This window comes from Gopherus flavomarginatus, chromosome 15, assembly GCF_025201925.1.
Source record: "Gopherus flavomarginatus isolate rGopFla2 chromosome 15, rGopFla2.mat.asm, whole genome shotgun sequence".
In the NCBI taxonomy this organism is placed as follows: domain Eukaryota; kingdom Metazoa; phylum Chordata; order Testudines; family Testudinidae; genus Gopherus; species Gopherus flavomarginatus.
Window position 1 is genome coordinate 23,009,073 of NC_066631.1, and position 25,009 is coordinate 23,034,081.

General features: G+C 41.5%; 1 protein-coding gene across 1 annotated transcript in view; it reads right to left on the reverse strand.

Annotated features, from left to right (window-relative positions):
• Positions 1–25,009, reverse strand: part of LOC127034560 (transmembrane protein 132C-like) — a 244,410-nt gene that overhangs the window by 92,056 nt on the left and 127,345 nt on the right. The window contains exon 3 of the mRNA XM_050923501.1: positions 11,695–11,878. Coding sequence (XP_050779458.1) covers positions 11,695–11,878 — 184 coding nt within the window. The remainder of the gene's footprint in view (positions 1–11,694; positions 11,879–25,009) is intronic.

Below are 25,009 nucleotides of genomic sequence, written 5' to 3' on the forward strand. Positions count from 1 at the left end.
CAGGGATCCCTGGGTCTTGTATTTATATTCTAGCTCACCATGCAAGGTTCATGTAAGTTCTCTACTGAAAGCCTGTGTCACACTGATCATCATATTCGTTGCACAATGTAAGTACAGGCAATATGTAAAGAGATATGTATCTAGATGGGATTTTATATTCGTTAAGGCAGGTCCCCCAGAGGTAGCATATCTTAAGTCAGGTCCTCCCAGATAGGAAGAGGGAGATACTTGTTTCCCTGCCTGACCAAGGTGTATTTCACACTGAAAGTTGAATTGCATATTGAGTTAAATGGTAATTAAGAGATTGCACGGATTTCAGGAGAAGAAATTAACAGGAAGAGGTGAACAATGCAGGAGGAAACCCTGGTTATAGGCAAATAAAAAAGGACTAGTCCAATATATCTAGGGGGGTAGAAAGACACCCTAGCATCCTTCATCTAGAGGGACAGGATACCAGTGAGTTTGATCTCATTAAAGAAGGGTCTCAGCCATCCTGGCTGAAAATGTTACAAGAGAGACTTTGGGTGAGCAAAAACAATGAGGAGTCTGGTGACACCTTAAAGACTAACAGATTTATTTGGGCATAAGCTTTCGTGGGTAAAAACCCACTTCTTCAGATGTATGGAGTTTAAGAAGAGGGCATCGTGTTACTTGTGTTAAGACTCTAGACTGAGTGTTATGGTTTTATTTGATATGTAGCCCTGTTCCCAGTATTTGTTTGCCAGCATTTGAATATCTGTTTTTTGTTAAATCAACAGATTCCTGTTTGCCCTACAAACATATCTAAGCACCGTGTGTTCATCAGAGCTATGTCCTAGGGTGTAACTGACAAGCTGTGAGCGTCTATTACATCGGGGGCGGGATACCGCCAGGGAACACTCCCAGGGTATGTCTACACTGCAATAAAACACCCACAGCTGGCCAGGTTAGCTGGCTTGAGCTGCAGAGCTATAAAATTGCAGCACAGACATCCAGGACATCCATAGGGCAGTTTATCCGTGGGCTAGACTGTGCCTGGCTCCGGCCCACCTTTAGGAGAATGTGCAAGGTGAAGACTGGGTCCGTGATCACGCTGGGTCCCAGGGGCGTAAAAGAGATCACCTTTTTTCACTCTGCTCCAAAACGACCCAGCAGAACAGAACATACGCTTCTGCAGGGGCCCTCCCCCAGGCTGCCCGTCTGGGAAGCTAACCCATTTATGGGTGCAGTTCCCAATGCTGCACAAGGGGCCTGTCCCCCAGATGGATGCCAGATACAACCGTTATACTGGCTTATAGCAATCAAAGCCTTGATTGGAACACAGCAGGTAACAATGCCAAGATAACAATGCAGCACTACCTGTTGGCAGTGGTGCTGTCTGCACAGATCCTTACACAATTGTAGGCACCTCAATCTTCAGAAGCAAGAACCAGCACCAAGCTCCATAGGGGGCAGACAAAGGGTAGGGCCATTGCTCCTCATGACTTTGTCTTTAGCACCAGCTGCACGGGGGAGCATACTCTGCACCCTTGCCAAGGGCAGTGTTGCAGGAAGATTCAGAAGCCCAGCACCCCCTGGAGCTCTCCCTCTGGCAATGCAGCTCTGTGCTGACATCTTATTTCCCTCCTCCCGCATCCCCAAGTGGAACTGTTGCATTTAAAGTAAATATTCCCAGCGACAGGCCTGACAAATATTCTTGGTGATGAGAATGTGTCTGGATAATGAATTGTAAATGGAAAGTGAGGCAAGGCAAACACAAGTCTAACACTAAACTGAAGGTGAGAAGTTGTGATTTTTTTAATCCTGTGAGTAACTCATTATATCACTAAGGCTTATAAAAGTCCAGGTGAATTTATTTTCCCAGGTTCACTCATTACCTTCCATTACAATAACGTGTCTCCTTGTTATCTAATTAGTTTTGCTGCCTGTACAGGAGCACCTCAGGCCCTCCTTAATTATATCCCAGCATAAACAATGTGCTGCTCGGGTAGGTGGATCTCACCTAATGGTTAATGACCGTGGAACTAGTCCCCAGAAACATTAACCCTTTCTTTATAGATCAAAACCATCATTAAAAATTGGCCAATTAAAAGAATTTACTCCAGTTTTTCAGCATGAATCAGAGTTAACCTGCTTACTGCTGCCAAACACACCAACTACCTAAGCCAGCAGAGCACCTGCTGCATTTCCAAACATACCTTATCATTGTTCAGCAGAGTGTCTATTTAAAAAGACAGCACCGGAATATGGAGGCGAGTCCTAGGATAAACTGCAAATGTTCACCTCCTGCAACAAACATGCTAAGTAACTTGAGCCAGTTGGTAATCAATTAACTGGAGCTAAAAGAGGATCACAATGTCTAGTCTGGATCACTATTAGCCCTGTGATTTGTTTTCTTTAGGGAAAAGGTGTAATCTAGTGGTCAGAGCAGCATACATGTTGTCAGTGTTGCTGAGTTGTGTTTCCAATTCTGCCAGTGTCTGACTGTGAGACCTTGCGCAAATCACTTAAGTGCTCAGTACCTCAGTTTCCCCAGTTGTAAAATAAGTACAACAGCACAGGAATGTTATGAGACTTATTTAGTGAGCGCTGTTTACATAGTGCTTTAGGTGAAAGGTGCTATAAAGGTGCAATGTATTCAGTAAACAGTTGCTACCGCCAATGTCAAAACCATGGGTGGCCTTTGGAGGCTGCTGTCTGTCATAATGCCACAAGACTCCTTGGAAAAATCTTGGTTCTGCCTCTGCAAGAGTCTCATGGGAAAGCTTATGGGCTGAGCTTTATCTCGGGGATTCTTAATTGCCCAGCAGGTGTGATAGCCTTATAGTTTAGTAATGTCTCTGCCTGTGAATTCCAGTTCTGCGTCAGCTGCAAGCTTCAGCAGAAGATCAACCATTGAACTCGGTCCCTCGCTCCTGCTGAGAAATGCTCCTTTGCACCCAGTCTGGCCGAGGAGGCAGTAACTGTGGGTACATATGGCAAATATGGTACTTGGCAGCTACGTGTCAAAATACATAGCTCTGGAATGTCCTTTTCAAGCATTATCATATGGGTCCAGAGTAGAGTTTTGAGCTGGCTTATTATGGGGCCTCTCCACAGTCTCTGCTCATGCACATGTAGCCGCTGTGAAGCTGTCCATGGGGCTGTATTGACTGGTCAGGCTTTTTAATCATCTGTCTTTTCAGATATAAACCATGGCTTAAAAAAATCTTTAAGGAGGCAGTGGAGGTTGTTGTGTCCCTAGGCCATTGCTTAGAGGGAGCCCCAAATTCTTGGCTCTTATGGGATGTCAATCAGCTGAAAGTGAGATCAAGATAACCTAATAGTGGCAAGGCAAAAATCAGATCTCCAAATAACAGGAACGTTGAACTTGCTACAACACCACATCACATTTCATCCCAGTCTGACACTGTAGATATTGACCTCTCTGGGGCAGGTAGGGGCAGTCTTTCTGGTTATTTGTCTGTACAGTGCCTAGCACAATGGGGCCCTGATCCTTGATTGGCATTCCTAGGCACTATTGTAATACAAACAATAAATAATAAAGTCATTGAAAATCTCAAAGGACACTTTAGCTGCTTCATCATTTGTTATTGGAGCTCCCACTTGTCAAGGCAGAGAAACATATATCCTAAGTCTCTCATCAATCTCTCTCTAATACAGCAAGAAAAATTGGCAAGGAAAACCAAGAGTTCCCTAAATAGCACACTTTACACATAGAATACTTTACACATCTGGAAGCTTGCTGACCCCACCTCTCCTTGCCTCTTAGAAAATCCCAAAGTAATCCATTCAATAGAGGCTGTTAGGAGATGAGGTGGAAGAGAAAAGGAAAATCATATATTGTTGTGCTGCACGGAACATGACATGCAACCTGATCCAATGGAAAAATGAAGCCCAACCATCTGGGTTAGCTTTATTGATCCATCCTTATTCCCCTCAAAAGGAGGAACTGAACATGACGGGACTAAAGAGAAAGAAAACACAGGCCAGAGGCAAAAGTTCAATGACTGGCTCTAACGGACAGAATACATTAACAAAGACACAGTCAAATTGAGTCATTTTGAATTCTTTTCATTTCTGTCTGTGGCTTCTGATCAATTTGGGATCAATGCACACATCTTATCCTTTTGTTGCTTTTGTTTACTGTAGGGCAGGTAACAAAGGACCCTGCTTTGAACAAACGGACCAAATCAACAGTGACTGACAGCGGACAGCTTCTTTAACTGAAACAGCTTTCAATGCTGTATTTGACATGGACAATTCACAAGCAGATCCTTTGGGTCAGAATCTGGTCTCAGTTACTCTGGTTTAAAATTAGAGCAATGCTACTGTCTTTAGTGGAAATTGTATCAGTGTAAATCTAGACAGTAAGCAAGCAAATTCTGGCCTCACTTAAACCAATGCAATGCCACTGTTTTCAATGGGGTTCAGGTCTGTAAACAGGGTGACCAGACAGCAAACGTGAAAAACTGGGAGAGGGTGGGGGGTAATAGGAACCAATATAAGAACAAGACCCAAAAATCGGGACTGTCCCTATAAGATCAGGACATCTGGTCCCCCTATCTGCAAGTGATGTGGGTCTTAACCTCAATTTAGTCCCTCTCTGTTGGCAGGATCATATGATAGACTCTTAAACCTATTACTGCTCTCTCCTAAAAGACTTACCTTTCTAGTTTAACTGGTAAAAAGCTCAGGAGTTTTTACTACTGGAGGTTCCAAGTTCAACCCACACTGTCAGAACAAAGGTGGGATGGGTAGGTTACAGAATTTGGCCCTTCATATTTAATTTACCCAGTTCCAGTTACAACATAATTTTACTTTAAAAAATACATATCCTGTTACAAAATAGCCAAGATAATTTTTTACATCAATTATATTTCCTTCAAATCAAAATGTACGTTTTGCCTCATTCATCATTCCACTCATAAGGGAAAATATTTGTTCAGTTGAAGAAAAGTTCAGCATGGCACATATTTGTTGGTTCATTTGTATGCAGCAAATTAGAAAACGAATTTGTTTAGATATCTGCAGATATCCGGAAGAACTCCTGAACTATGTGGCTCCTCGCATCTTCTTCATTCATTTCTTTGTGGCTAACAGGAAGGAGATGTCCCTTTGCATCTGTTACCTTGGCTTGGAGATCGATGAAAGGAGGGAGGACCTCACAGTGTGAAGTCATAGGTTTGTAGGGTGACCAGATGTCCCTATTTTATAGGGACAGTCGTGATATTTGAGGCTTTTTCTTATATAGGCATCTATTACCCCCCACTTGCTGTCTGGCTACCCTATAAGTTTGTGTGGTTCCTTTGTGATGAGACTATTATCCACTAGAGAGCAACCTGGACATAAATTCATTTAATTTGTGGGCTACAGATTCCTGATGACCTCCGCTTTCTGATGAAAAAAGTTAAACATGCATGAAAATTGCAAAGCATGTTTTTAGATTGGGTTAAGGTTCACAGCTCTGCATTCTGAATGTATGGCCACTCGCTCTCATGAGAGAACCTTCAATACAGAATCATAGCAATGTAGGGCTGGAAGAGAGCTAGAGAGCTCATCTAGTCCAGCCCCCTGTGCTAAGGCAGAACTAAGTAACCCCAGATCAACCCTGAAGGGTGTTTGTCCAAGCTGTTCTTAAAAACCTCCAACAATGGGCATTCCACAACCTACCATATACTCAATTACAAAGGCAAATGCAGGTCTCTCTCAGTGAAACAATGTAGGATCATGGAACACACTTACAGTAGGTATGGAGCTATACTGAGTAATGCTAAGCAAAAAAGAACCTCATTTATGCATTACTGCTACCCAGAGGCTGATTTGTCATGCACACATACCATCTATGTGACACAAAAGCATATTCCCCTGAGCTGGAGATAACCAGTGGCTTACAGGATGCTATTAAACAAAGGGAAGGATACACCGGGCATCAGTGTCACTGAAATCCTACCCGAAGCAGCAAAAATAAATCAAAATAGAAAAATATAATAATTCTCCACATGTGCATAGCACATCCCATCCCAGGTTACAAACAGACATGGACCCACTGTGTGTTTGGTGTCATCCCCATTTTACAGATGGAAATATGTAAAGGACAAAAGTTACACAACTGCCCAAAAGTTACACAACGGACAAGGAGCCTGGAGCAGAGCCAGCATAGAACCCAGTGCTTCTGACATCCAGCTGGTGCCTTCACCACTTTGAATAGCTGGATTTTATGCAGGTGAAGTATAGAGAAGGATTTCATCTCCGTGACTCAAAGTCAGGGTGCTCCATTGCCACTATTCTATTTTATGGGCTGCTTTCTTAGCTGCAACTCTTCTGTGCCACTTGCATGGGGTTCAGAAAGTCTTGCACTGGCCATTCTCTGACTTCAAGGTGAATTTTCTACAAGAACTGGTAAACTATCCTACAGGAAAGAGGTCTACTTTAATGCTGATGTTGCTTTATTGGTTTGGGTATCAACTGAACAGTCAACACGTGCATGGTTCTGCTGATGGACCTGTCCCACAGTGACTTTTTAGTAGGAGAAATGCTTCTTAAATACAACTGTTTAATCAATTGGAGTTGTCCCATGAATAGTCTCTTGTACAAGCTTCTATCTCTTGGCTTGATGTTGAGCTGCACATAAATGTTGAGGCTTCATAATGAAATGGGATTGTGTGTTTGTGTGTGTGTGTATTTGCATGCGTGCACCACAAAGGTGAATGAGTTGATAGTTTTTTGTTTTTTATCTCATTAGGTGGCAAAAATCAATACAGCCGGCTGCATTTGCTCATGATAGAGTAGAAATTTGAGGAGGCTGTGGAAAGTAAGCTGTGCAACTCAGTACACCTTAATTGGCAAGCTCTAAGGTAAGTTGTGATTAATTGAAGAGGTTTTCAAAAGCAGCTTAGCAGACAATTAATCAAGCTCCTATGAAGGCACTTTTCTAATTGATCCAGGAATAAGCAATATCAAACCAGAACTGCTTAAACAGAACACAACTCTTCTCAGACATCAGTTTTATAGTAGAGAGTTAAATCTTTGCAAGATGGCTCTTTTCTGTAAATTGTGGTGCATATTTTTTATTTTGACAGGGGAAATCTTTTTTCTCTTCTCTCTCTCACACACCCTATTGTCTAATGAGTTTTATAAGGCTTTCACTACCCTTCCTGCACCATGATGGAAACCTATCTCCAATGTTTCTTGTCTTACACTTTAAGTGAGAGGCAAATACATCCTCGTCAACATCACATGTCCCAGAATGAAAAATGAATGTCTTGGAGTGCACTGATACTGAAGCACAATGACAAGTTATTTTCCAAGTAGCAGATTTAAGCTTTTGGTAGTTCAAAGGCTGATTGGGGATGCCTTTTGATACAATGCCTCCAGTGGTAATCATTTAGTAAACATTCTTGATGACTGAGGGTAAAAACCATGAAAAAAATACATCTAGTTGGAAGGTGATAAGTACTTTCTGTGGGAAAAAAATAATTTATTTCTATTTTTTAATACAGATTTTTGTTTTTCTATATTAAAAAACAAAAAATTCATTTTTTGAAAATCAAAAGCCAAACTTTTTCGATTTTCAGAACCCAAGATTTTTTTCTGCTTTTGAATTTTTTTATTGAAAAACCTAAGAGCTGCAACAGAAATGTAAAAAAAAGAAAAAAAAAAGGTAAAAAAAGAAGTCCACTTTTCATCAACCTTTTTTTAAAAAGAAAAATTCAACCAGATCTTTAAAAAGCCATCAATAAGTGACCCATTTTTGTCTCCGTTATACCAGTGTTAATCTGGAGAAATCCCAGTGAAATCAATGATGCTACCTGTGGAACTGAAAGCAGAATTTCGGCAAGGAAGAACTGTATCAAATATGGGAAGACTGAGCAGCTCAGAGTCACTTGTCAACATCCACTGGGTGATCTGGGGCAAGTCACTTCACCTCCCTGTGCTTCCATTTCTCCATCTGTACAATGGGGATAGTGGTACTGACCTCCTCTGTAAAGCACTTTGAGATCAATGGATGGCAAGTGCTACAGAAGAGCTGGGTTGTATTGTTCCCTGTTAGCAATGGGTCATTCTGGATTGTCCTCTGCTCTCCCAAGGTACGGAAAGAAAATTGAGGAGCAAGGCTGCCAGAGCTTCTGGCCTGTCTGCAGTTTGCCAGGAATGCCTATTACCGTCCCACAACCTGTGCCTCATCCTAAATGGAATAACCACACGGTGGATTATGGTCGTGGCCACCTGCTGCACTGAACCCTGACCTACATGGCTATGTTGATATTGTAGGTTCAGTTCTTTCTGACAACGTCAATTCTTTAATCTCTTCTTTTCCATTATACCAGAGCTGCAACTGCTCTAATCCCTAGAAAACCCAATTCTTCTTTTCCCCATGTCTCTCCTATTTTTAAGATAATTAGAAAGAGGGTAATATGAATGTGTGATCTTTTCAGCTTTGTAAGTTTTAGTCTAGCATTTGAACAGCTCACGTGAGAGACACTCCACTTCTGTGATCCTAGGACCTTTTATCCCAAAAAAAGATTTGTTGTTTCCAGCTTCCTGATATTTATTTTTCCTTCCGCCTTCCTTGCATCTGGTGTTTTTTTATGTTGTCCGTTATCTTATGCCAACATAATCCACTTGCTGCTCTAGAGAGCTGGAACACAAATTTTACCCAGCTAATGGATGGGACTGTCCTCACATTAAGTTTCTCTCTAGATATACATCTACAGATAGATATACGTTTTTTAACATCTCTTGTTAATCCATGTATATATTTTATATTATTTTACTCTACCTGGTAATCACCTTTAAAAATAACTATAACTGTTTGCATTACCTTTATTATGGTTGTACCTAGAGGCCTCAAATGAGATTGTGCTAGGCACTGTAGAAACACATAGTAAGATACAGTCCCAGCCCTTATAACCTAAACAGAAAAAGGGTGGGAGGGGAAACAGAGGTACAGATTTTCCTAGCTCACACAGCAGGCCAGTCACAGAGTCAGGACAAGAACTCAGATGTTCTCAGTCCCAAACTGGTGCCCTAACCACTGGTCCACACTGACCTGTGTTTGTAACTGCAAAGATTCCTTCTTCAAGTTCCCTTCTCCAACGACATAATTTGGAAAGAAGCAGTTTTGCTATCTGGACACAATTCATGTTGAAATCGATCTGGTTTATTTACTTGTAGTATTTTTTCCTCCAAATTATTGAAGAAAAATACTTGCCATAAAACACCAGGACCTAGGTTTTATGTGGGAGATGGGCACATGCTTTACAGTTTGTTGCTGAGAGGGACAGTGAAGTACAACTTCTCAGCAGACACAGCATCACACTCTCTCTTTTTGTGTCTCTCTTTACTTCTGAACAAGAGAATTGCCAGGTAATCAGCTCTGCTGGAGATTAACGTTTAAATGAAGAAAGTATCCTGGCTGGAGCTGCAGTGTTAGCTAACAGAAAACTGTGAAAATTCCCTTTATCTACTAACATCCCGCCAGCAAAGCCAATTTTGTATTGGCATCTCATCCAGTTAGATTCTATTAGGACAACGTGTTATGGCTGCTGCCAAGTGTTATCACAAGGTACACCAGAGAAACGGACACATACAAGGAACCTTTGCAAAGTGAAGGGTTTTAAGGTATAATTTTGTCTTTTAAATCCCTTGCAAAAATCATAATGCTCGCCAGTACTGCCATTGGTACATCCAGGGCTTCATCCCGTATTCCCTGTGCACCCCAGGTTTCACTAAATTGGAACTCAGGCCGCCAGAGAAACCAACATAAAAGGATGCATTTTAATCTCTCAAGAGACATGTGCACGTCCATCTGTATCTTGCCTTAGTGACTATGTATAAAAATAGATCAGGTATGAAATACAGAGCCAGAGCCAATGGATTCTTTAAAAAACAGAAGGGGAAGGGGTGGTAAATTCTGCCAGAAGATAGACACATGTAGCTTCATTGGAAGCATTGAATGAATCTCCCTAAGGCCAGAATCTGACCCGAAGAAGCTGTCTTAAGTATGTGCTTAAGTCTTTACAGGACTGAGGACGTAATATTTATTGCCATATTTAGCTTTACAGGTAATCAAAGGCAACATTTCTCTCTCAGCCCAGTTCTGAAGCACACAGCTCTCTACTGACTTCAATGAACTTTGGAGCAGGATCCATGGGAGTAAATCTCCCAAGGATATCGGCAGGAGTTCCACTGACATAGCGTATAAGTTGAGGACTGCCGTACTAATCACAAAAAATAATTCTTCCCCAGTTATCTAGCACGTGACAATATTACCAGATAAAAGGAAAAAACGTGTAACAATATAATAAATAAAAGAGGGCCAGAATTTCACTAATAAAAACCATCAATGGAAAGCATCTTTCAGTATTAAAGTCTGCACTGCTCCTTTAATTTTGGCAAACATCTTGTTTTCGCCTAAATATCATTGGGGCTGCTCCAGCTCAAGGAGTTTACACACACACATTGACTTCGATGGGAGCAGAACTTTTTTTTTTCCCTTTAAATTAACAAGAGGAAAAAATCCCCCACAAAAGGTAGGATATTCAAGCAGAATTTGTTCAGAATAGACTCTTTTCCAAGGATTTTCCAAACAGACCAAGGGACTTTTCTTTCTTTTAAAGATACTTTCTGTTCTCTCCCTAAAACCAGAGTGCTTTATGCAGGGGCGGCTCCATGCACCAGTACGCCAAGCACATGCTTGGGGCGGCAAGCCGCGGGGGCCACTCTGCTGGTCACCGTGAGGGCGGCAGGCAGGTTGCCTTCGGCGGCACACCTGTGGAGGGTCTGCTGGTCCTGCGGCTTCGGTGGACCTCCCGCAGGCTGCCACCGAATCTGCGGGACCAGGGACCTCCCACAGGCAAGCCACCGAAGGCAGCCTCCCTGCTGTGCTTGGGGCAGCAAAATACCTAGAGCTGCCCCTGGCTTTATGGTGCTAGGGAACAGCCAGCTAATTAGTCTAGGCTTCATCCTGCTAAATACTGAGCACTTTCAACTCCCATTTCTTAACAGGAGTTGCAGGTGGTAAGTGCCCCCAAGAGCTGTCAGTGTCCCTAGCCTCTGTTTGCCAGAAGCTGGGAATAGGCAACAGGGGATGGATCACTTGATGATTACCTGTTCTGTTCATTCCCTCTGGGGCACCTGGCATTGGCCACTGTCAGAAGACAGGATACTGGGCTAGATGGACCTTTGGTCTGACCCAGTATGGCCGTTCTTATGATCAAACCCTATAGCGCTTAATGGAAAAATTAAAAAGTGACCAGTAAGTATATTTTGACCTCTGTTACCATCTGGTAGTCTAGAGGGAATTGTGAAAGAACAGTTTAAAACAGGAGAACTCAAGGTTTAAAGGGTAAGGACTAGATTTTTTTTTTTAAAAGGGGCAGCATCTTTTGTGTGTGTGTGGACAGTTAATCTAAATTGCATGATTTGCACGCACAATGAAACGCGTATGTGATTCTGGCAAGTGCTTATTGCTCCTATAAAAAAAAACGATATTCAACTGACATCAACAGAGATTCCAACACATAGGGAGAGTATTATTATACCTAGGCGGTGTAGTGCCATACTGATCTCAGAAAAGAATTCTTTTCTGATTATCTAGTGGGCAGAGACCACCTCTTTGCCAATCAGTCTCAAAGGCTGCTTTGTACCTTCACAGAATGGCAGTCATTTAAAGATAGGACAGAGCACCATGCTTTCCAGAGGATCTCTTACCATTGCTAGTGGAACTATTCCTACCAGGTCCTTCTGGCAGATGAAGATTTCAGAGAGGGCTATGTCCGTTGTCCTCTTCCGAGGGTATTCCACCTGCCACGTGATTGGCTGCGTTCCGGAAAGACTGCTGAAACTGGCTATTTCAAAGTTCATCTGCACGACTTCACTGAATAAACTGTTACTTCTGGAAAGATGAAAAGAGGGAAAGAAAGGGAAGAGATATTATAGTGATTTAAGAGGGCAAATGAATCATATTAACTACTGGAAAAGGTAGGTATTTATACAACAAACCTTTTGCAAACAAGAATTATTCAAAATGTGCTTCCCACCAAGGTTAAGAATAGTGAGGTGGAGTTTCTCACGTTACCTTGATCCAGGATGAGGTGTATGATATAAGCGAAGATGTTTACTCAATCGTGTATTTTTATAATTTTGCAAATGTGATTCGATCCCAACAGTGAGTCTGATTCTCTTATTTTGTCCATTAGTATAGCCAGGAGCATCAACAATGAAGTAGATGAAGATATTCCAGTCAAACTGGTGCAGGTGAGAACAGAGCCAAACCCAATGTTATCTATCTCAAAGTGAATCTTTATAACTATATGAAATGTTCACAATGAAACTCAATTTAAAGTCGTTAACTGAGACATGGTGTCAACATAAGACAAGAAAAGACCTAATATGGCAAAATAGGAAGATTCAAGAGGTTATTTAAGCCATTTCTTATTCTTTAAGTTACACTTTGTGATAGTAGCTTGTATGATTATTTTAAAAGTAAAACCCTTTCCATCCAAATTATTGTTTCAATGGTGGACTTCCCTTTGGCCGGCTTAGTCAGAAAAAAGTCTTCATACTAGCTAATGTTTTAAATGCCTTTACTTAGTATAAAAGCTTCCTTGCTTGAAAGAGAGAAACGGAGACACCTGTATGACATGGGTATACTTTCTTTCATGCATTTTTGAGATAGTAATTTTGTGGGATAATGTGATGGATGTATAGGTGGAGCAGTTCATAACTCAAGGTCAGCCCATTCCCATTTGAAGAGTTCCTATTAAATAAATCTTATTGCTTATAAATACAAGGCAACTGTGATAACTCTGGTTTATGCACTTGTGGAACATCCCAAAAGGAAAACATACTGGATTGAACTTGTAATTTATTTGAAGGCATGATTATACGCAAAGACACCTGGATCATCTGAGCTACTGAGTTCATGTAGCTGTTAAAGACACCATTATGCCTTAGATTAATGGTACCTGGGAAGGTATTATTCTCACCATTTCTAGGTCTGATGCTTAGAAACTGACAAAGCTTGTACATATGATTGACAGTCCCAGAGTTTTCAGGTGTGTTCCATAGAGAAAAAATTCTAGCACAACTTCAGAACTGCACTGAGTCACAATATACGACAGAAGAGCTGCCCTGACCAGGAAGGCTGAAGACCTCTTTAAATAGCCTGTGAGCAGATGTAAAATATGCAGTATTAAATACCATAACAAAAAGATCCAGCCAGCCAAGTGGTGTAATCAGGGACTTCTGGACAGGGGTGATCTAGAATCCAAGGTACTTCAATAGTCTCCATTCTGTAGTATCTGAGCACCTCACAATCTTTCATGTATTCATGCTCACATGAGAAGTGCTATTATCCCAATGCCACGGATGGGAAACTGAGGCACAGCAATGCTGACTGACTTGCCCAAGATCACATAGGAAGTCTGTGGTAGAGCAAGAAACTGAATCTAAATTTTCCCAAGCCCCGTGCTAACCACTGGGCCATCTTGTCCGGTGCAACTGGAAAAGGATGGGTCACATGTTTCCAATGGAAATTACAGCACTTACTTCTAGTCTTAAATGGCCTCTAGATAATGAGCCTTAAAATTCAATACTAATCTGTTTATTAGATATATGCTAGGTAATGTGTAGAGATTTCTAAGATACATCATTTACAGCTGAAATTTGCAAAAACACCCCTGAGATTTGAACACCACTTCTCATTAAGGAGCTTTGAAAGTCTCCGATTATCATTTCCCTATCCCTTGGAGTCACGCACAGGTGCCTGGCTTCAGTGGTGGTAGGATATAAAAAACTGCATTTTTAGCAGCACTCTAAAACATTGCTAAAATATTTTTGCCTGTAAAATGTGTAGCATACTGTATCCTGGAATACATGCAGTACAGTGGAAAGGTTTTATTGGCACTTGCTTGGGTTGATCTGCGTAATTCACTTATAGCTCCTCCACGGGTGAGCAACAGACCCATCTCAAACTGACACCGATAAAACCTTCATACCGCATCATCATCATCAGTTTCCTTTTTCTCTTTCATATAGGAGAGACAGAGATGATCAACAGCTGGGAAAGCAGCCACCTGAAGAAAAAAAAAAGCCTTCCAAGATGCATAATGGCTGGGAAAAAAAAGAAAATCTCATGAAACACGTTTAATGTTCAGAGCTTGCTCACTGATTGAAACAGCAATTCCTTAATGTCTGGCATTTAGAACTGCTCAGCAGCCAGAACAGCAAGTAATTACAAAACTTTTCTAATGTACCCAGCACAGTGTGATTGCAAATGCAGCTTGTTGCAGGGGGAGGTTCTAAAGAAGTGCTCAGGGGTTGGAGTAGGAGTCTGATTTGGTTGGAGTGCGTATTTCGCTGGACCAGTTCACTCCATGCATTCATTCGGAGCAGTAAATACATCAATCATTCAGGGCTTGATTGTAACTTGGACAAGACAGTAGGAAGTCCCTTTGCAGCACTATGCAGGCTACCCAGACCTTGGGTCTGGGTGCACAGGAGTAAGCACCGAGTTATATTCTCTCTCTGGAGCGGATGGGTAATGTTTAGGCAGAGTGGGAGGAAAAGGGAATGGGTGAAGACACTGTGCCATATCCAGAGCTCACTGGCCAGAGCAGCTGATCCACCTTGATAGTGGTGGGGTTAATAATTTACCACTGGTCTAGTCTTAGTGCTAAGTCTCTATCCCCTGACAGCCAGGAGGAACCAGCCTGTATGTGCCACTGAGAAACAAGATTTTAGGAGCTGGAGAACTGGTTTGTTTCTATAAGAATAATTAAAAACGTATAGAAGGTGAAGAGAAGGAAAAGACTCAGGAGAAACTCTGCCATACAATTCAGCACATCATATTCATTATGGACCAAAAGCTGATTTTTGAGTCTCTGGTGAAGTGAATTCAATTAGCAAGTGATATACGATAACTAGGATTCTTGGGTTTGAAATATTCTTTAGGCATCTCATTGACCATTCATTAGGAACCATATATTAACCAACCAAACCTTTGCTGCTTTGAGAAATATTCCCCCTTAGCTGGAGTCTATCTAGTGTAGAGAAATAATACTGCTCAAATCAGTAGCTGTTTAGTTCTGATGGGCAGAAGAAATCCCTCTGCAGACCAGGGAGTTGAAAGCAACATGCTGTGTAAACGTGACCCAGAGACAGCCCTGTTGCTGGCGGGGGTGGATCCATGTTTTGCATGACACCATTGGAGCGAGGAGTCCATAGCAGCTTCAGCTTCGCTGGAAAGGTCAAGCAATAGATAAAACATCAAGTGTGGTCTGGTTTAAGAGCCTGCTCTGGCCAAGCACAGCCAGGGTTCAACTGAAGACAGCAGCACTCGAGGCCAACACAGTGCTGGAGAGGCTGTTACAGAGCAGTGGGCCGGATAAGTCAGATAATAAGTAAGTAGGGCAAGAGAGGCAACACATTTGTCTGCCAGGGTAGAGAACTCAGCTGACGTAAGATCCATAAATGAACTGAAATCTTTGTTGAACGCCTGTCTACAAGCATAAACTGGCAGTCCCTGATGAGTGATTTTCAAAGTCTTGAGTTATTGGTTTGAGTAACGCAGGAATTTTGACTCTTAAATGAGTGATTCTAAGAACAGCTACCTGCTAAATCAATAGTTACGATTTACTACAGTGACCCTCAAAGATAAATTTAAAGAACCCTGTACTAAAAAAAAAAATACCCATCTTTAGCTCAAATATATTTTTACTGAAAATCCCAGAAGAACCAAAGGATTTTTTGAACTACTGAAAACCTAATTTAGTAATCCCTTTGCTCTCCAGTGCTATCTGGTTTGACAGTGACATCTTAATGCAGAGTCACACTTGCTAAATCATATAAGAAATCCAATGAATATCCTTCAGCAACATAAAAGACCTGATTTTTCCACCTTAACTCATGTTGAGTTGCACCTTACTCTACACAATTTCAAAGACTCCACAATGTACTGAGTAATACAGAGTAGCTCGCGAAGAGTGGCACAGCCAGTCCCAGAAATGCTCAGGCAACAAAAGTGCATGCTAATAGAAAAGCCCCGTCAACTGGTTTCTGAAAATAATGTTCAGAAACCTCTGAAAGAGCCTAAAAAAGAGCAGAAGAAAACAGAGGGGAAAAATGATGTACAATTAAACACTAAAGCCAATGATCGTGCCTCATTAGCATTTCCCATGCTTTTTATTTTGACACTTTCATTAAAACACTGCTAGGGTCATCACTTAAATGGAAAAACATCATTTAAAAGACATAAATCCTTTGTGTTACAAAGTGAAATCTCTTCTGCTCTTGAAGTGAAAAACCGAGGGAACTTTCTCAAAACCGGTTGTTTTCAGGTGTGGAGTTTGTTTTGAGCCTCAGAAATCATGAGTTGGGGCTGCAAAAGCATGAGATTAGCTTAAAAGTAAGGAAATGTAGAAAATAAATGTTGAGTCTTTTTTATTTGCCTTCTGCTTTTTGAACCTTTATGGTTACATTTTTCAGCTTTACTCTACAGACAAGGTGATTTTTTTTCTTTAAATGAAAGCTGAGATTTTCATGTAATCACATGACTTCAAAAGCGGGGACTTTAAGAACAACAAATATTGCGACACTTTTGATCAGATTGTTCGAGTTGGCAACGCTGTAGTGTGAGAGACTCATGCTAAAATACTAGATTATTCACTGCTCTGACACTGTGATTTTAAGTAAACTCCACAGGGCCAGAGTGCAGAGATTGCAGCTGACATGTATTCCCTCAACCAGACTGTCTGGCTTGACAGTGAAATGCCTCTTGGCAAACCAGCCAGCTAGACTCATTGTTTACATGGGGTTAGTACATCTGTGGAAAATTCCTTAAAGTACCATTTTCCTCAAGAGATGAAGATGGAAGCTCCTTTGTTTAGTTCTACGTTCCTTATCCTGGACGTAAGAGACAACAATCTGTGCCTGAAATAAAATCTTTTCTTTCTTTAAGGAATGGAAAAGTGAGAAAACTTCTCTTCTCATAAATGAGTTGTTCTTAGAGGAATTTTCCATCAAAATGTTTTTTCATCAGAAATTGTCAATTTGTTCTAAGTGAAACAGTTCTCAGGAAAGGACTGGTATTGATGAATTTTCCTCATTCAAAAAAGAGTTTTGAAAAAAGTTTCAAAATTGTCAAAACATCCTGTTTCAACATTTTCAAAAGGAAAATTTTGGATTGTTTTTAACTCAAAATGACTTATTTGAAATTTGAGTTAATTTACACTAAAAAAAGTTTTTAGAAGGTCAGAACAAAAAACAAAACGCTTTGAAATTACCAAACCAAAATGTTTCAACTGACCCAACGCGCAATTTTTTTTGTTTTTTGAGATGCTCAGTTTGCAAAAATGTTTGAGATTGATTTTTCGTCCTGTTTTGGGATGGGAAAAATGTCTGAAATCTCAAATTCTGATGGGATGAGAAAACTGCTTCCTGTTCTGCTCCATTACTTCCGTCCAGTGCTACCACACTCCCAAAATAGGCTAGATTGTGGTAGTGGCTTGGTCTGACTCCCCAGGAGCAGCTAGTTGCGCCAAGTACAAGCCTGCTTGGAGGTATATATTTGGGGCTGCTAGCAAGTGCTGCTGCATGCCTGTGCTACCATGACCTCACTGCTATGCTTAACATGGCGCTGCGGGGACGTCTAATCAGGCTGGGAATCACACCTCCACAGCCCAGGGCAGACGTAGCCTGTAAGTCACAACGTAGTGCCTGGTCGGCTCCTGGGGTAGCACAGCCTGATGCTGCCCTATCCTCATGCTGAACTGCAAAAATCCAGCCAAGTGAAGCTCATGAGAAGGGTGGTTAAGTGACTTGCCTTCTCTTGCTCATTTAGATAACAAACACCTTTTATTGATCGGACCAACACTTGAACGGAGGTTTAATAGACTGGCACATTTAATAGATTTTTCCCATGACATTAACTATATTTGAGGTTAAGACGACTAAAGCACAACCAGCTCAGAAAGAGGAGACCTGCCTTTCCCCCGAAAGGCTAAACACAATCTATCTGGGGGCCAAATTGTGCTCTCAATTACACCCATTTAAGGACAGTTACTCCACTGAAGTCAATAGCGCTACTCTGCATTTACACTGGAATGTAAGGGCAGAGTTTGACCAATTACTGTTACAAATTCTCTAGCCAGTTATAAATAGACCATGTAACAACACTGGATGTGGAAAAACTAATTGTTTTCTTCTATCGTCTGCTTTTCTTGGCCATATCAGACAGCTGAGTTCCATACAATGGACCCACCCTGACCTGACATCAGGGTAAATCATGAGCAATTACACAGCTATAAACTTATTGATTTTAGTGGAAGTGAGATCAAGATCAGACGTTGTATGTTACCAGCCATGGGTTTAATGGTGAGGCAATATTTACGTGGGCTGCTTTCCACTAGGAACTGGACTGAGACATATCAATTCACTTTCACATAGGCCAGCAAATAGTAACAAAGATATACCACTATCAACCACAAACTTTGAACCAGCGAAGGGCTCCATAAACCATTATCTATTCCCTGGACCACCTAGTTCTTCTTTGCATGAGTATACCAGCAAAGGAAGTACAAGTGCTTAATACCAATTTCTTTCAGAAGACATGTGAGAAAGGTAATCCCCATGCAGAGCTAGGGAGCGCATGTAGTAATTAAAAGCATACCAGCCACTGGAGACAAGAAGGGGTGTTAAGTTCTTATCTTACAATATTAGGCTAACCTTTATCTGTTAAACCCTAAAATCCTCAATGACAGAAAGAAATGGATAAGCTAGTTGGACAATTAACAGATTTCGGAGGCCACACTTTCATGAGAAACTACAGTCTTAAGAACGTATGAAGCTCTTTAAAGGAAAATATCTAATGTACAACTTGAGAAACACCTAACAGCATATATAAAAGTATATATTTTTAAACAGACAATATAGGCTTTTAATTGAATTCAGAGCGCTGTTTAGATAAAGGTAAATTCGATTAGCTCATCAGGATCTGTTCCTTTAAATCTCAGACTGCAATATAAAACATGGCCTGGACTGGGACTCAGGAAATGTCAGTTTCAGTTCCCAGAGCTACCAAAGACTCCTTGAGTGATCTTCACCAAGTCACTCAGGGCTAGAGTTTTAAAGGTATTTTTGTGCCTAAAGATGTAGATAGGTGCATAGTGGATTTTCACAAGCACCTAGGCAGCTAACTCCTATCGAACCCAATGGAAGTTAGATGCCTATGTGCTTCTGAAGATCCCACTAGGCTGTCTGCATCTGTAAGAACTGAGCCCTCGTCCAGACTACCCCGCCATATCGGCGGGTTAAAATCGATTGCTCGGGGATCGATATATCGCGTCTAATCTAGACGCGATATATCGATCCCTGAGTGCGCTTATATCGATTCCGGAACTCCATCAACCCGAACGGAGTTCCGGAATTGACACGGAGAGCCGCGGACATCGATCCCGCGCCATCTGGACGGGTGAGTACTCCGATCTTAGATATTCAACTTCAGCTACGTTATTCACGTAGCTGAAGTTGCGTATCTAAGATCGATTTCCCCCCCTTAGTCTGGACGAGCCCTGAGACACCATTAAAAGTCTGTCCCTTAGCCCCGTGTTCTCTGCTGTACTAAAATCTGCTCAGTGCAAGAGAAGGGCCCTCTGGAGGGCCAGCAGGGTGTAAGACACATCTTCCTGATTTTCATGGTTCAGCTCCTTCAGCTGGCAATGGCTCCTATGGAACCACGTGGCAGCTGAGAATTGGTAGAGTGCAGGCAAACTCTGCCCCGTGCACCAAATGCCCCCTGTGCCAGAGTGAGGGAAGGGCAGTCAGCATAGGAGTGAGTGTGCTACATCATGCCAGCTGAGAGCTCCATTATGCCGTAAGACTTCTCAACTGGCCAGATTCAACCACTTTGTGCCACTCACAATGCACAGAGTGGCTGGAATAGAACAGAGACTCTACCCCTTAATCTCTCAGGGCCAGATTTGTAAAAGGTATTTAGGTACCTAACTCTTATGGATTTCAGTGGGTGTTCAGCACCTAAATACCTTTACAAATCTGGCCCTTTGTACCCCCTTCCCTCTCCATACATTGGGGTTAATAACAAATCTTTTGTCCCACACTTTGTCTGTTTTCACTATGCAGATTGTAAACTTTGTGGGGCAGGCGCCGTCTTTTACTCTGACTCACTTGGTGCCTAGTTCAACCAGACCCTGATTTCCCACGGTGCCATCATGTGCTGCTGTAATACAAATAATATTTCTCAAGAAATAAACTCTCTCCATGATTCATCATCTTCTCCTTCCTTTGAGAAGTGGGCTTACTATTTAGTATGCATTCAGAACTGAAATCCCTCCATGGCTACTGTAGGCAAGCAACATTTTCCTTTTTAGGAGATAACCGTTTAAGTGGTAAAAATCTTCCAAGGGAGATCACTATAAAAGAGACCTCGATCAGGAGTTTTCAGAGGAGTTGCATTCCAAATGCCTGCTTTCAAGAAACTTTGCATTTTCAAAATATCATTAGAAAAAAGAAACTGGATGTATTCCAAACATCAGTACTAAATTATATGCCTGCTTCACCCTGCTAAAAGCAGCAAGAAGAGATTGTATTAAATATGCAAAATTATACTTTTCAGTTCACTTTTAATTGCTTAGTTTAGTGGTTTGGGAGCAGCAGATAAAACGTTGTGCTCAGCGATAGGATAGTATATTTGAAAAGCAGTTTAAAGGTCTGCTCTTACTGACTCAAACTTCTGAGGTGTCTATTTTAAAGCATTCTTTTAGGGAAGATATTGCCTGGAATGTACAGAACAATGCATCACATGTTCTAACAGCTTCATGGAGTCGGGGCTTCTCTCTGAGTCTGTGTTCAAGGCTGGGGTAGTAAGGTCCACAGGTGGGCCACTGATTTTAGGTGGCAGTAGATGCCATATATCTTGACTTCAGAAAGGCTTTTGATACTGTCTCACATGACCTTCTCATAAACAAACTAGAGAAATGTAGCCTAGACCAACCTACTATAAGGTGGATGCACAACTGGCTGGAAAACCTTACTCAGAGTAATTATCAGTGGTTCACAATCGAGGTGGAAGGGCATATTGAGTGGGGCCCGGCAGGGATTTGTCCTGAGTCTGGTTCTATTCAATATCTTTTTTAATAATTTGGATAATGGTATGGAGAGTACACTTATAAAGTTTGCAGATGATACCAAGCTAGCAGGGATTGCAAGTACTTTGGAGGACAGGATTAGAATTTAAAATGATCTTGACAAACAGGAGAAACGGTCTGAAGTAAATAGGATAAAATTCAATAAGGGTGAATGCAAAGTATTTATCTTAGGAAGGAACAATAAATTGCACAAATACAAAGCGGGAAATGACTGCCTAGGAAGGAGTACGGCAGAAAAGGATCAGGGGGTCATAGTGGATCACAAACTAAATACAAGTCAACGGTGTAACGCTGTTGCAAAAAAAGCAAACCTCATTTGGGGATGTACTAGTAGGAGTCTTATAAGCAAGAAAGAAGTAGTAATTTTTCCACTTAGCTTTGATAAGGACTCAACTGGAGTACTGCATCCAGTTCTGTGCACCACACTTCATGAAAGATGTGGACAAGTTGGAGAAAGTTCACAGGGGAACAACAAAAATGATTAGAAAACGTGACCTCGGAGAAAAGATTGAAAAAAATGTGTTTGTTTAGTGTGGAGAAGAGAAGACTTAAGGGGGATATGATAACAGGCTTCAAGTATATAAAAAGTGGTTATAAAGAAGAGGGTGATAAAGTGTTCTTCTTAACCATCAAGGACAAGACACAATCGGCTTAAATCGCAGTTTAGACATTAGGAAAAACTTCCGAACTGTCAGGTTGGTTAAGCACTGGAACAAAATTACCTAGGGAGGTTGCAGAATCTCCACCATTGGAGAATCAGACAAACACCTGCCAGTGATGGCTTAATGCAGGGGACCAGACTAGGGCACCTATCGAGGTCCCTTCCAGTTCTACATTTCTATGATTCTGTGATTTCCTGGGTGCCCAACTTGAGATACCTTCAGTCTCCCCAGCAGGGCACCCAAAACTGGAGACACTCACAACTAGTGGCCGCTTTCGAAAATTTGGCTGGACATCATTTTGAGGGATTCAAATGGCAGAAGGGGGAATATACTCAAATGTTTTGAGCTTGATCATTCAATTAATCCTCAAATTGGCTCCTGTTTCTATCACAAAGGTCTCAGTTGCTGTGGATATTAGCAGCCTGTTTCTCCAACTGCTAGTCGAGTAACACTGGGTTGTTCAGACAATGGGGCAGCCTATTCCCAGTCTGCCACAATACCAATAAAAATAAGCTGATCTAGAGGAGGGGTTGTAGGCTTACTGCACATTTCCTACCAGCCAGCCATCTGCCTGCATTACTGCTAGGATGTCAATCATTTTGTTATCTGTGCACAGAACCTGACTCCTATGGGCTTAAATCAAAGCAATTGGTGTCAAATTTTTAAACTAGTTAGATACACAATTGCATTAGAGACCAGGTAACTGCACAAATCACTTACGTGAGTTGCACTCCTAACATTTAAAAAATCAAGCTCTTATGTCTTTAGAGCCCGGTTTCTACAGGCCTTAATTTTTTCATGGTTGTTTTTCCATGACACCTGCTGTACAGCTGTTGGCCAGTCCATCTAAATCCATGGAATGCTTGGCTACACCAGTCACATCCAGCAGCAGGGTGGCTGAATTGGTCACTTGCGACATACCCAGAATGTTAAGCAGCTGTCAAGCAGGTAAGGTTGGTGAACCGGTTGTGTTTCATAGAGGCAACCAATATAAATAAAGTTTTGCCTCAAAGACTATATTAAAAGACAAAAATACAAGAGCGCTGAATATTCAGGAAAAATGCAGAAGGAAAATAAAAACAGCACTGAACTAATGTTTTTGCTTTATTTTTTCTTGAAGAAAGTTATTTTTCAGTCACACTGACCATCCTGTTAGAAGAGAAAAGTCCCCTGCCTTCTCCTAGCTATGGTAAACCTCCAATGTGGCTGTGGCGCCTTCTGTTTTTCTAATGCAAGTACAGTTGGGAGGTAAAGGGATTTTTCCAATCAAAGGCACCAGTGCCACATCTGTCTGGCTGCAGCTGTCCAGAGGGACCTCCAATTTAACAGAAACACTTTTTTTTAGGTGTCTCTGAAGCTGCCTGCATGGTGAGTAAAAGATCCTGAAATGAGCTGTATCCTTTGAGAAATCAGCGTAACAGCTGAAATTTTATCACCCAAGTTTGTGTTGACTCCCCTAGACTAAGGCTAAATAGAACTGAATAATATTGTGCACAGCCCAGAGTAAAAATAGTTTCAGTCCTCAAGCCATCAATATGATACAAACATTCTCTAAGGAGGCTGCAGCTGCTGTGTTTTCACTTCCCCAATCACAGACCGTGTCTTCAATTGTTCTTCTCCTTACCGCTACTTGTATAATATGTGACCTTACCAGACAGCCCTCGCTTAAGATCTTTCCTTGCAAACACCGTATTGTGGCATGTAACCGTCAACTCATTAGGCAGCTACAGTAGTAGGTGACGGGTTAATTACTGTCCCATCAGGAGGCGGCTCAGCAGTGATATTGGGCCAAATACGGAACCCAGCTATGCTGGTGTAAATCAAGTGGAAGATGTACTTTAGTGGACGGGGACTGGTATAAGATCTATAGGAGAGGAGAACTGGGTGCAGTGGGCCCAATTCCTCGTGCATCAGTTTTATGCAAGTGTAATTCCATAGACTTCATTGGCATCACCCTGAATTTGTGCTGGTGCACCAGAGAGCAGAATCTGTCCACCCCAAGAGTAACTGTGGCCAAAAGTCATCACTACCAATGGAAAACAACAACAAGGTTCCTCCACAGCCTATCTGCAAGCTTCTGTAAGAAATCAGCATGATCTTGCAAGGACTACATTAGCCTCATATGCCCCTTAACATCAGCAAGTATGGGGCAGATGCCATTATTTATCATCCTCTCCTGGCAACAGCAGTGCAGCAGAGTGGGAGCTGAGTTTACAATTCACATAGCACCTTTCATGCCAAAGTGCTCTACAACATAAATTGACAGACAACTGTATCCAGGAATCATATCGACCTCTGCTGAAATGCAGTCGCCTCCTGGGTGAAACTGCAGCAAATATTAACATCATGAAGAGTCCTTCATGACAGCGAAGACGTGAAGTTTGGTTGCAATTAGAGCTAAGTGAAATTTTTCAACCTAAATTACTTTGAGGAGGGGGAAGTAAGCTGACTTGGAGAGAGAAAAACTTTTCATGAATTCACACTTATTTCACAACTGCTTTGGTTGGAAAAAAACAAACAAACCACCACCACCAACCCTAAAACAAACAAACAAACAAAAAACCCATCAGGCCTGAAATGTTTTGTTCTAACATTCTCAAAATGAAATGTTTCAATGTTTTTCCTATTCAAAATGATATTTTGTTTCAACATTGTTTGTTTTTAATTAAGAATAACTGAAATGGAAACACGTTTTGTTTAATGCAAACACATACACTCTCTCCTTTTCTGACTCACTGAAAATTTGAAAAGTTTAATTTTTGATTTGATCTGAAATAATCCCTCTCCCCCGCAATTTGTAGGAATTGCCAGTGAATAAAAACGAATCTGTTATTCACCCAGTTGTAGGTTTTATAAAAGAGATTTTTTAGTGCTGCTGCTAGGGGTCTCTAGCTCCCAGATTAAAACAGCCCCAAGTCCTGGCCTGGTTTAAGCAGACATGGAAAACTCTGCTGACTACACCACAAAGTACACAAAGCAGTTTAGAACAGGAAACGAAGAACAACATATCTGATCAAAACTACTCAGGGAATTTAAATGGGCAAAATGTAAGCATTCAAGTTGGAAACTGAACAGAATAGTTAACGCCCCAAACAAAAAGCTCAACAAGATTAAGGACCCCAAAAGGATAGAACTTGAATTTTATATTTTGTATACCCACAGCACATCCAGCAGCACCCTGAACATCTAACACAACACTGG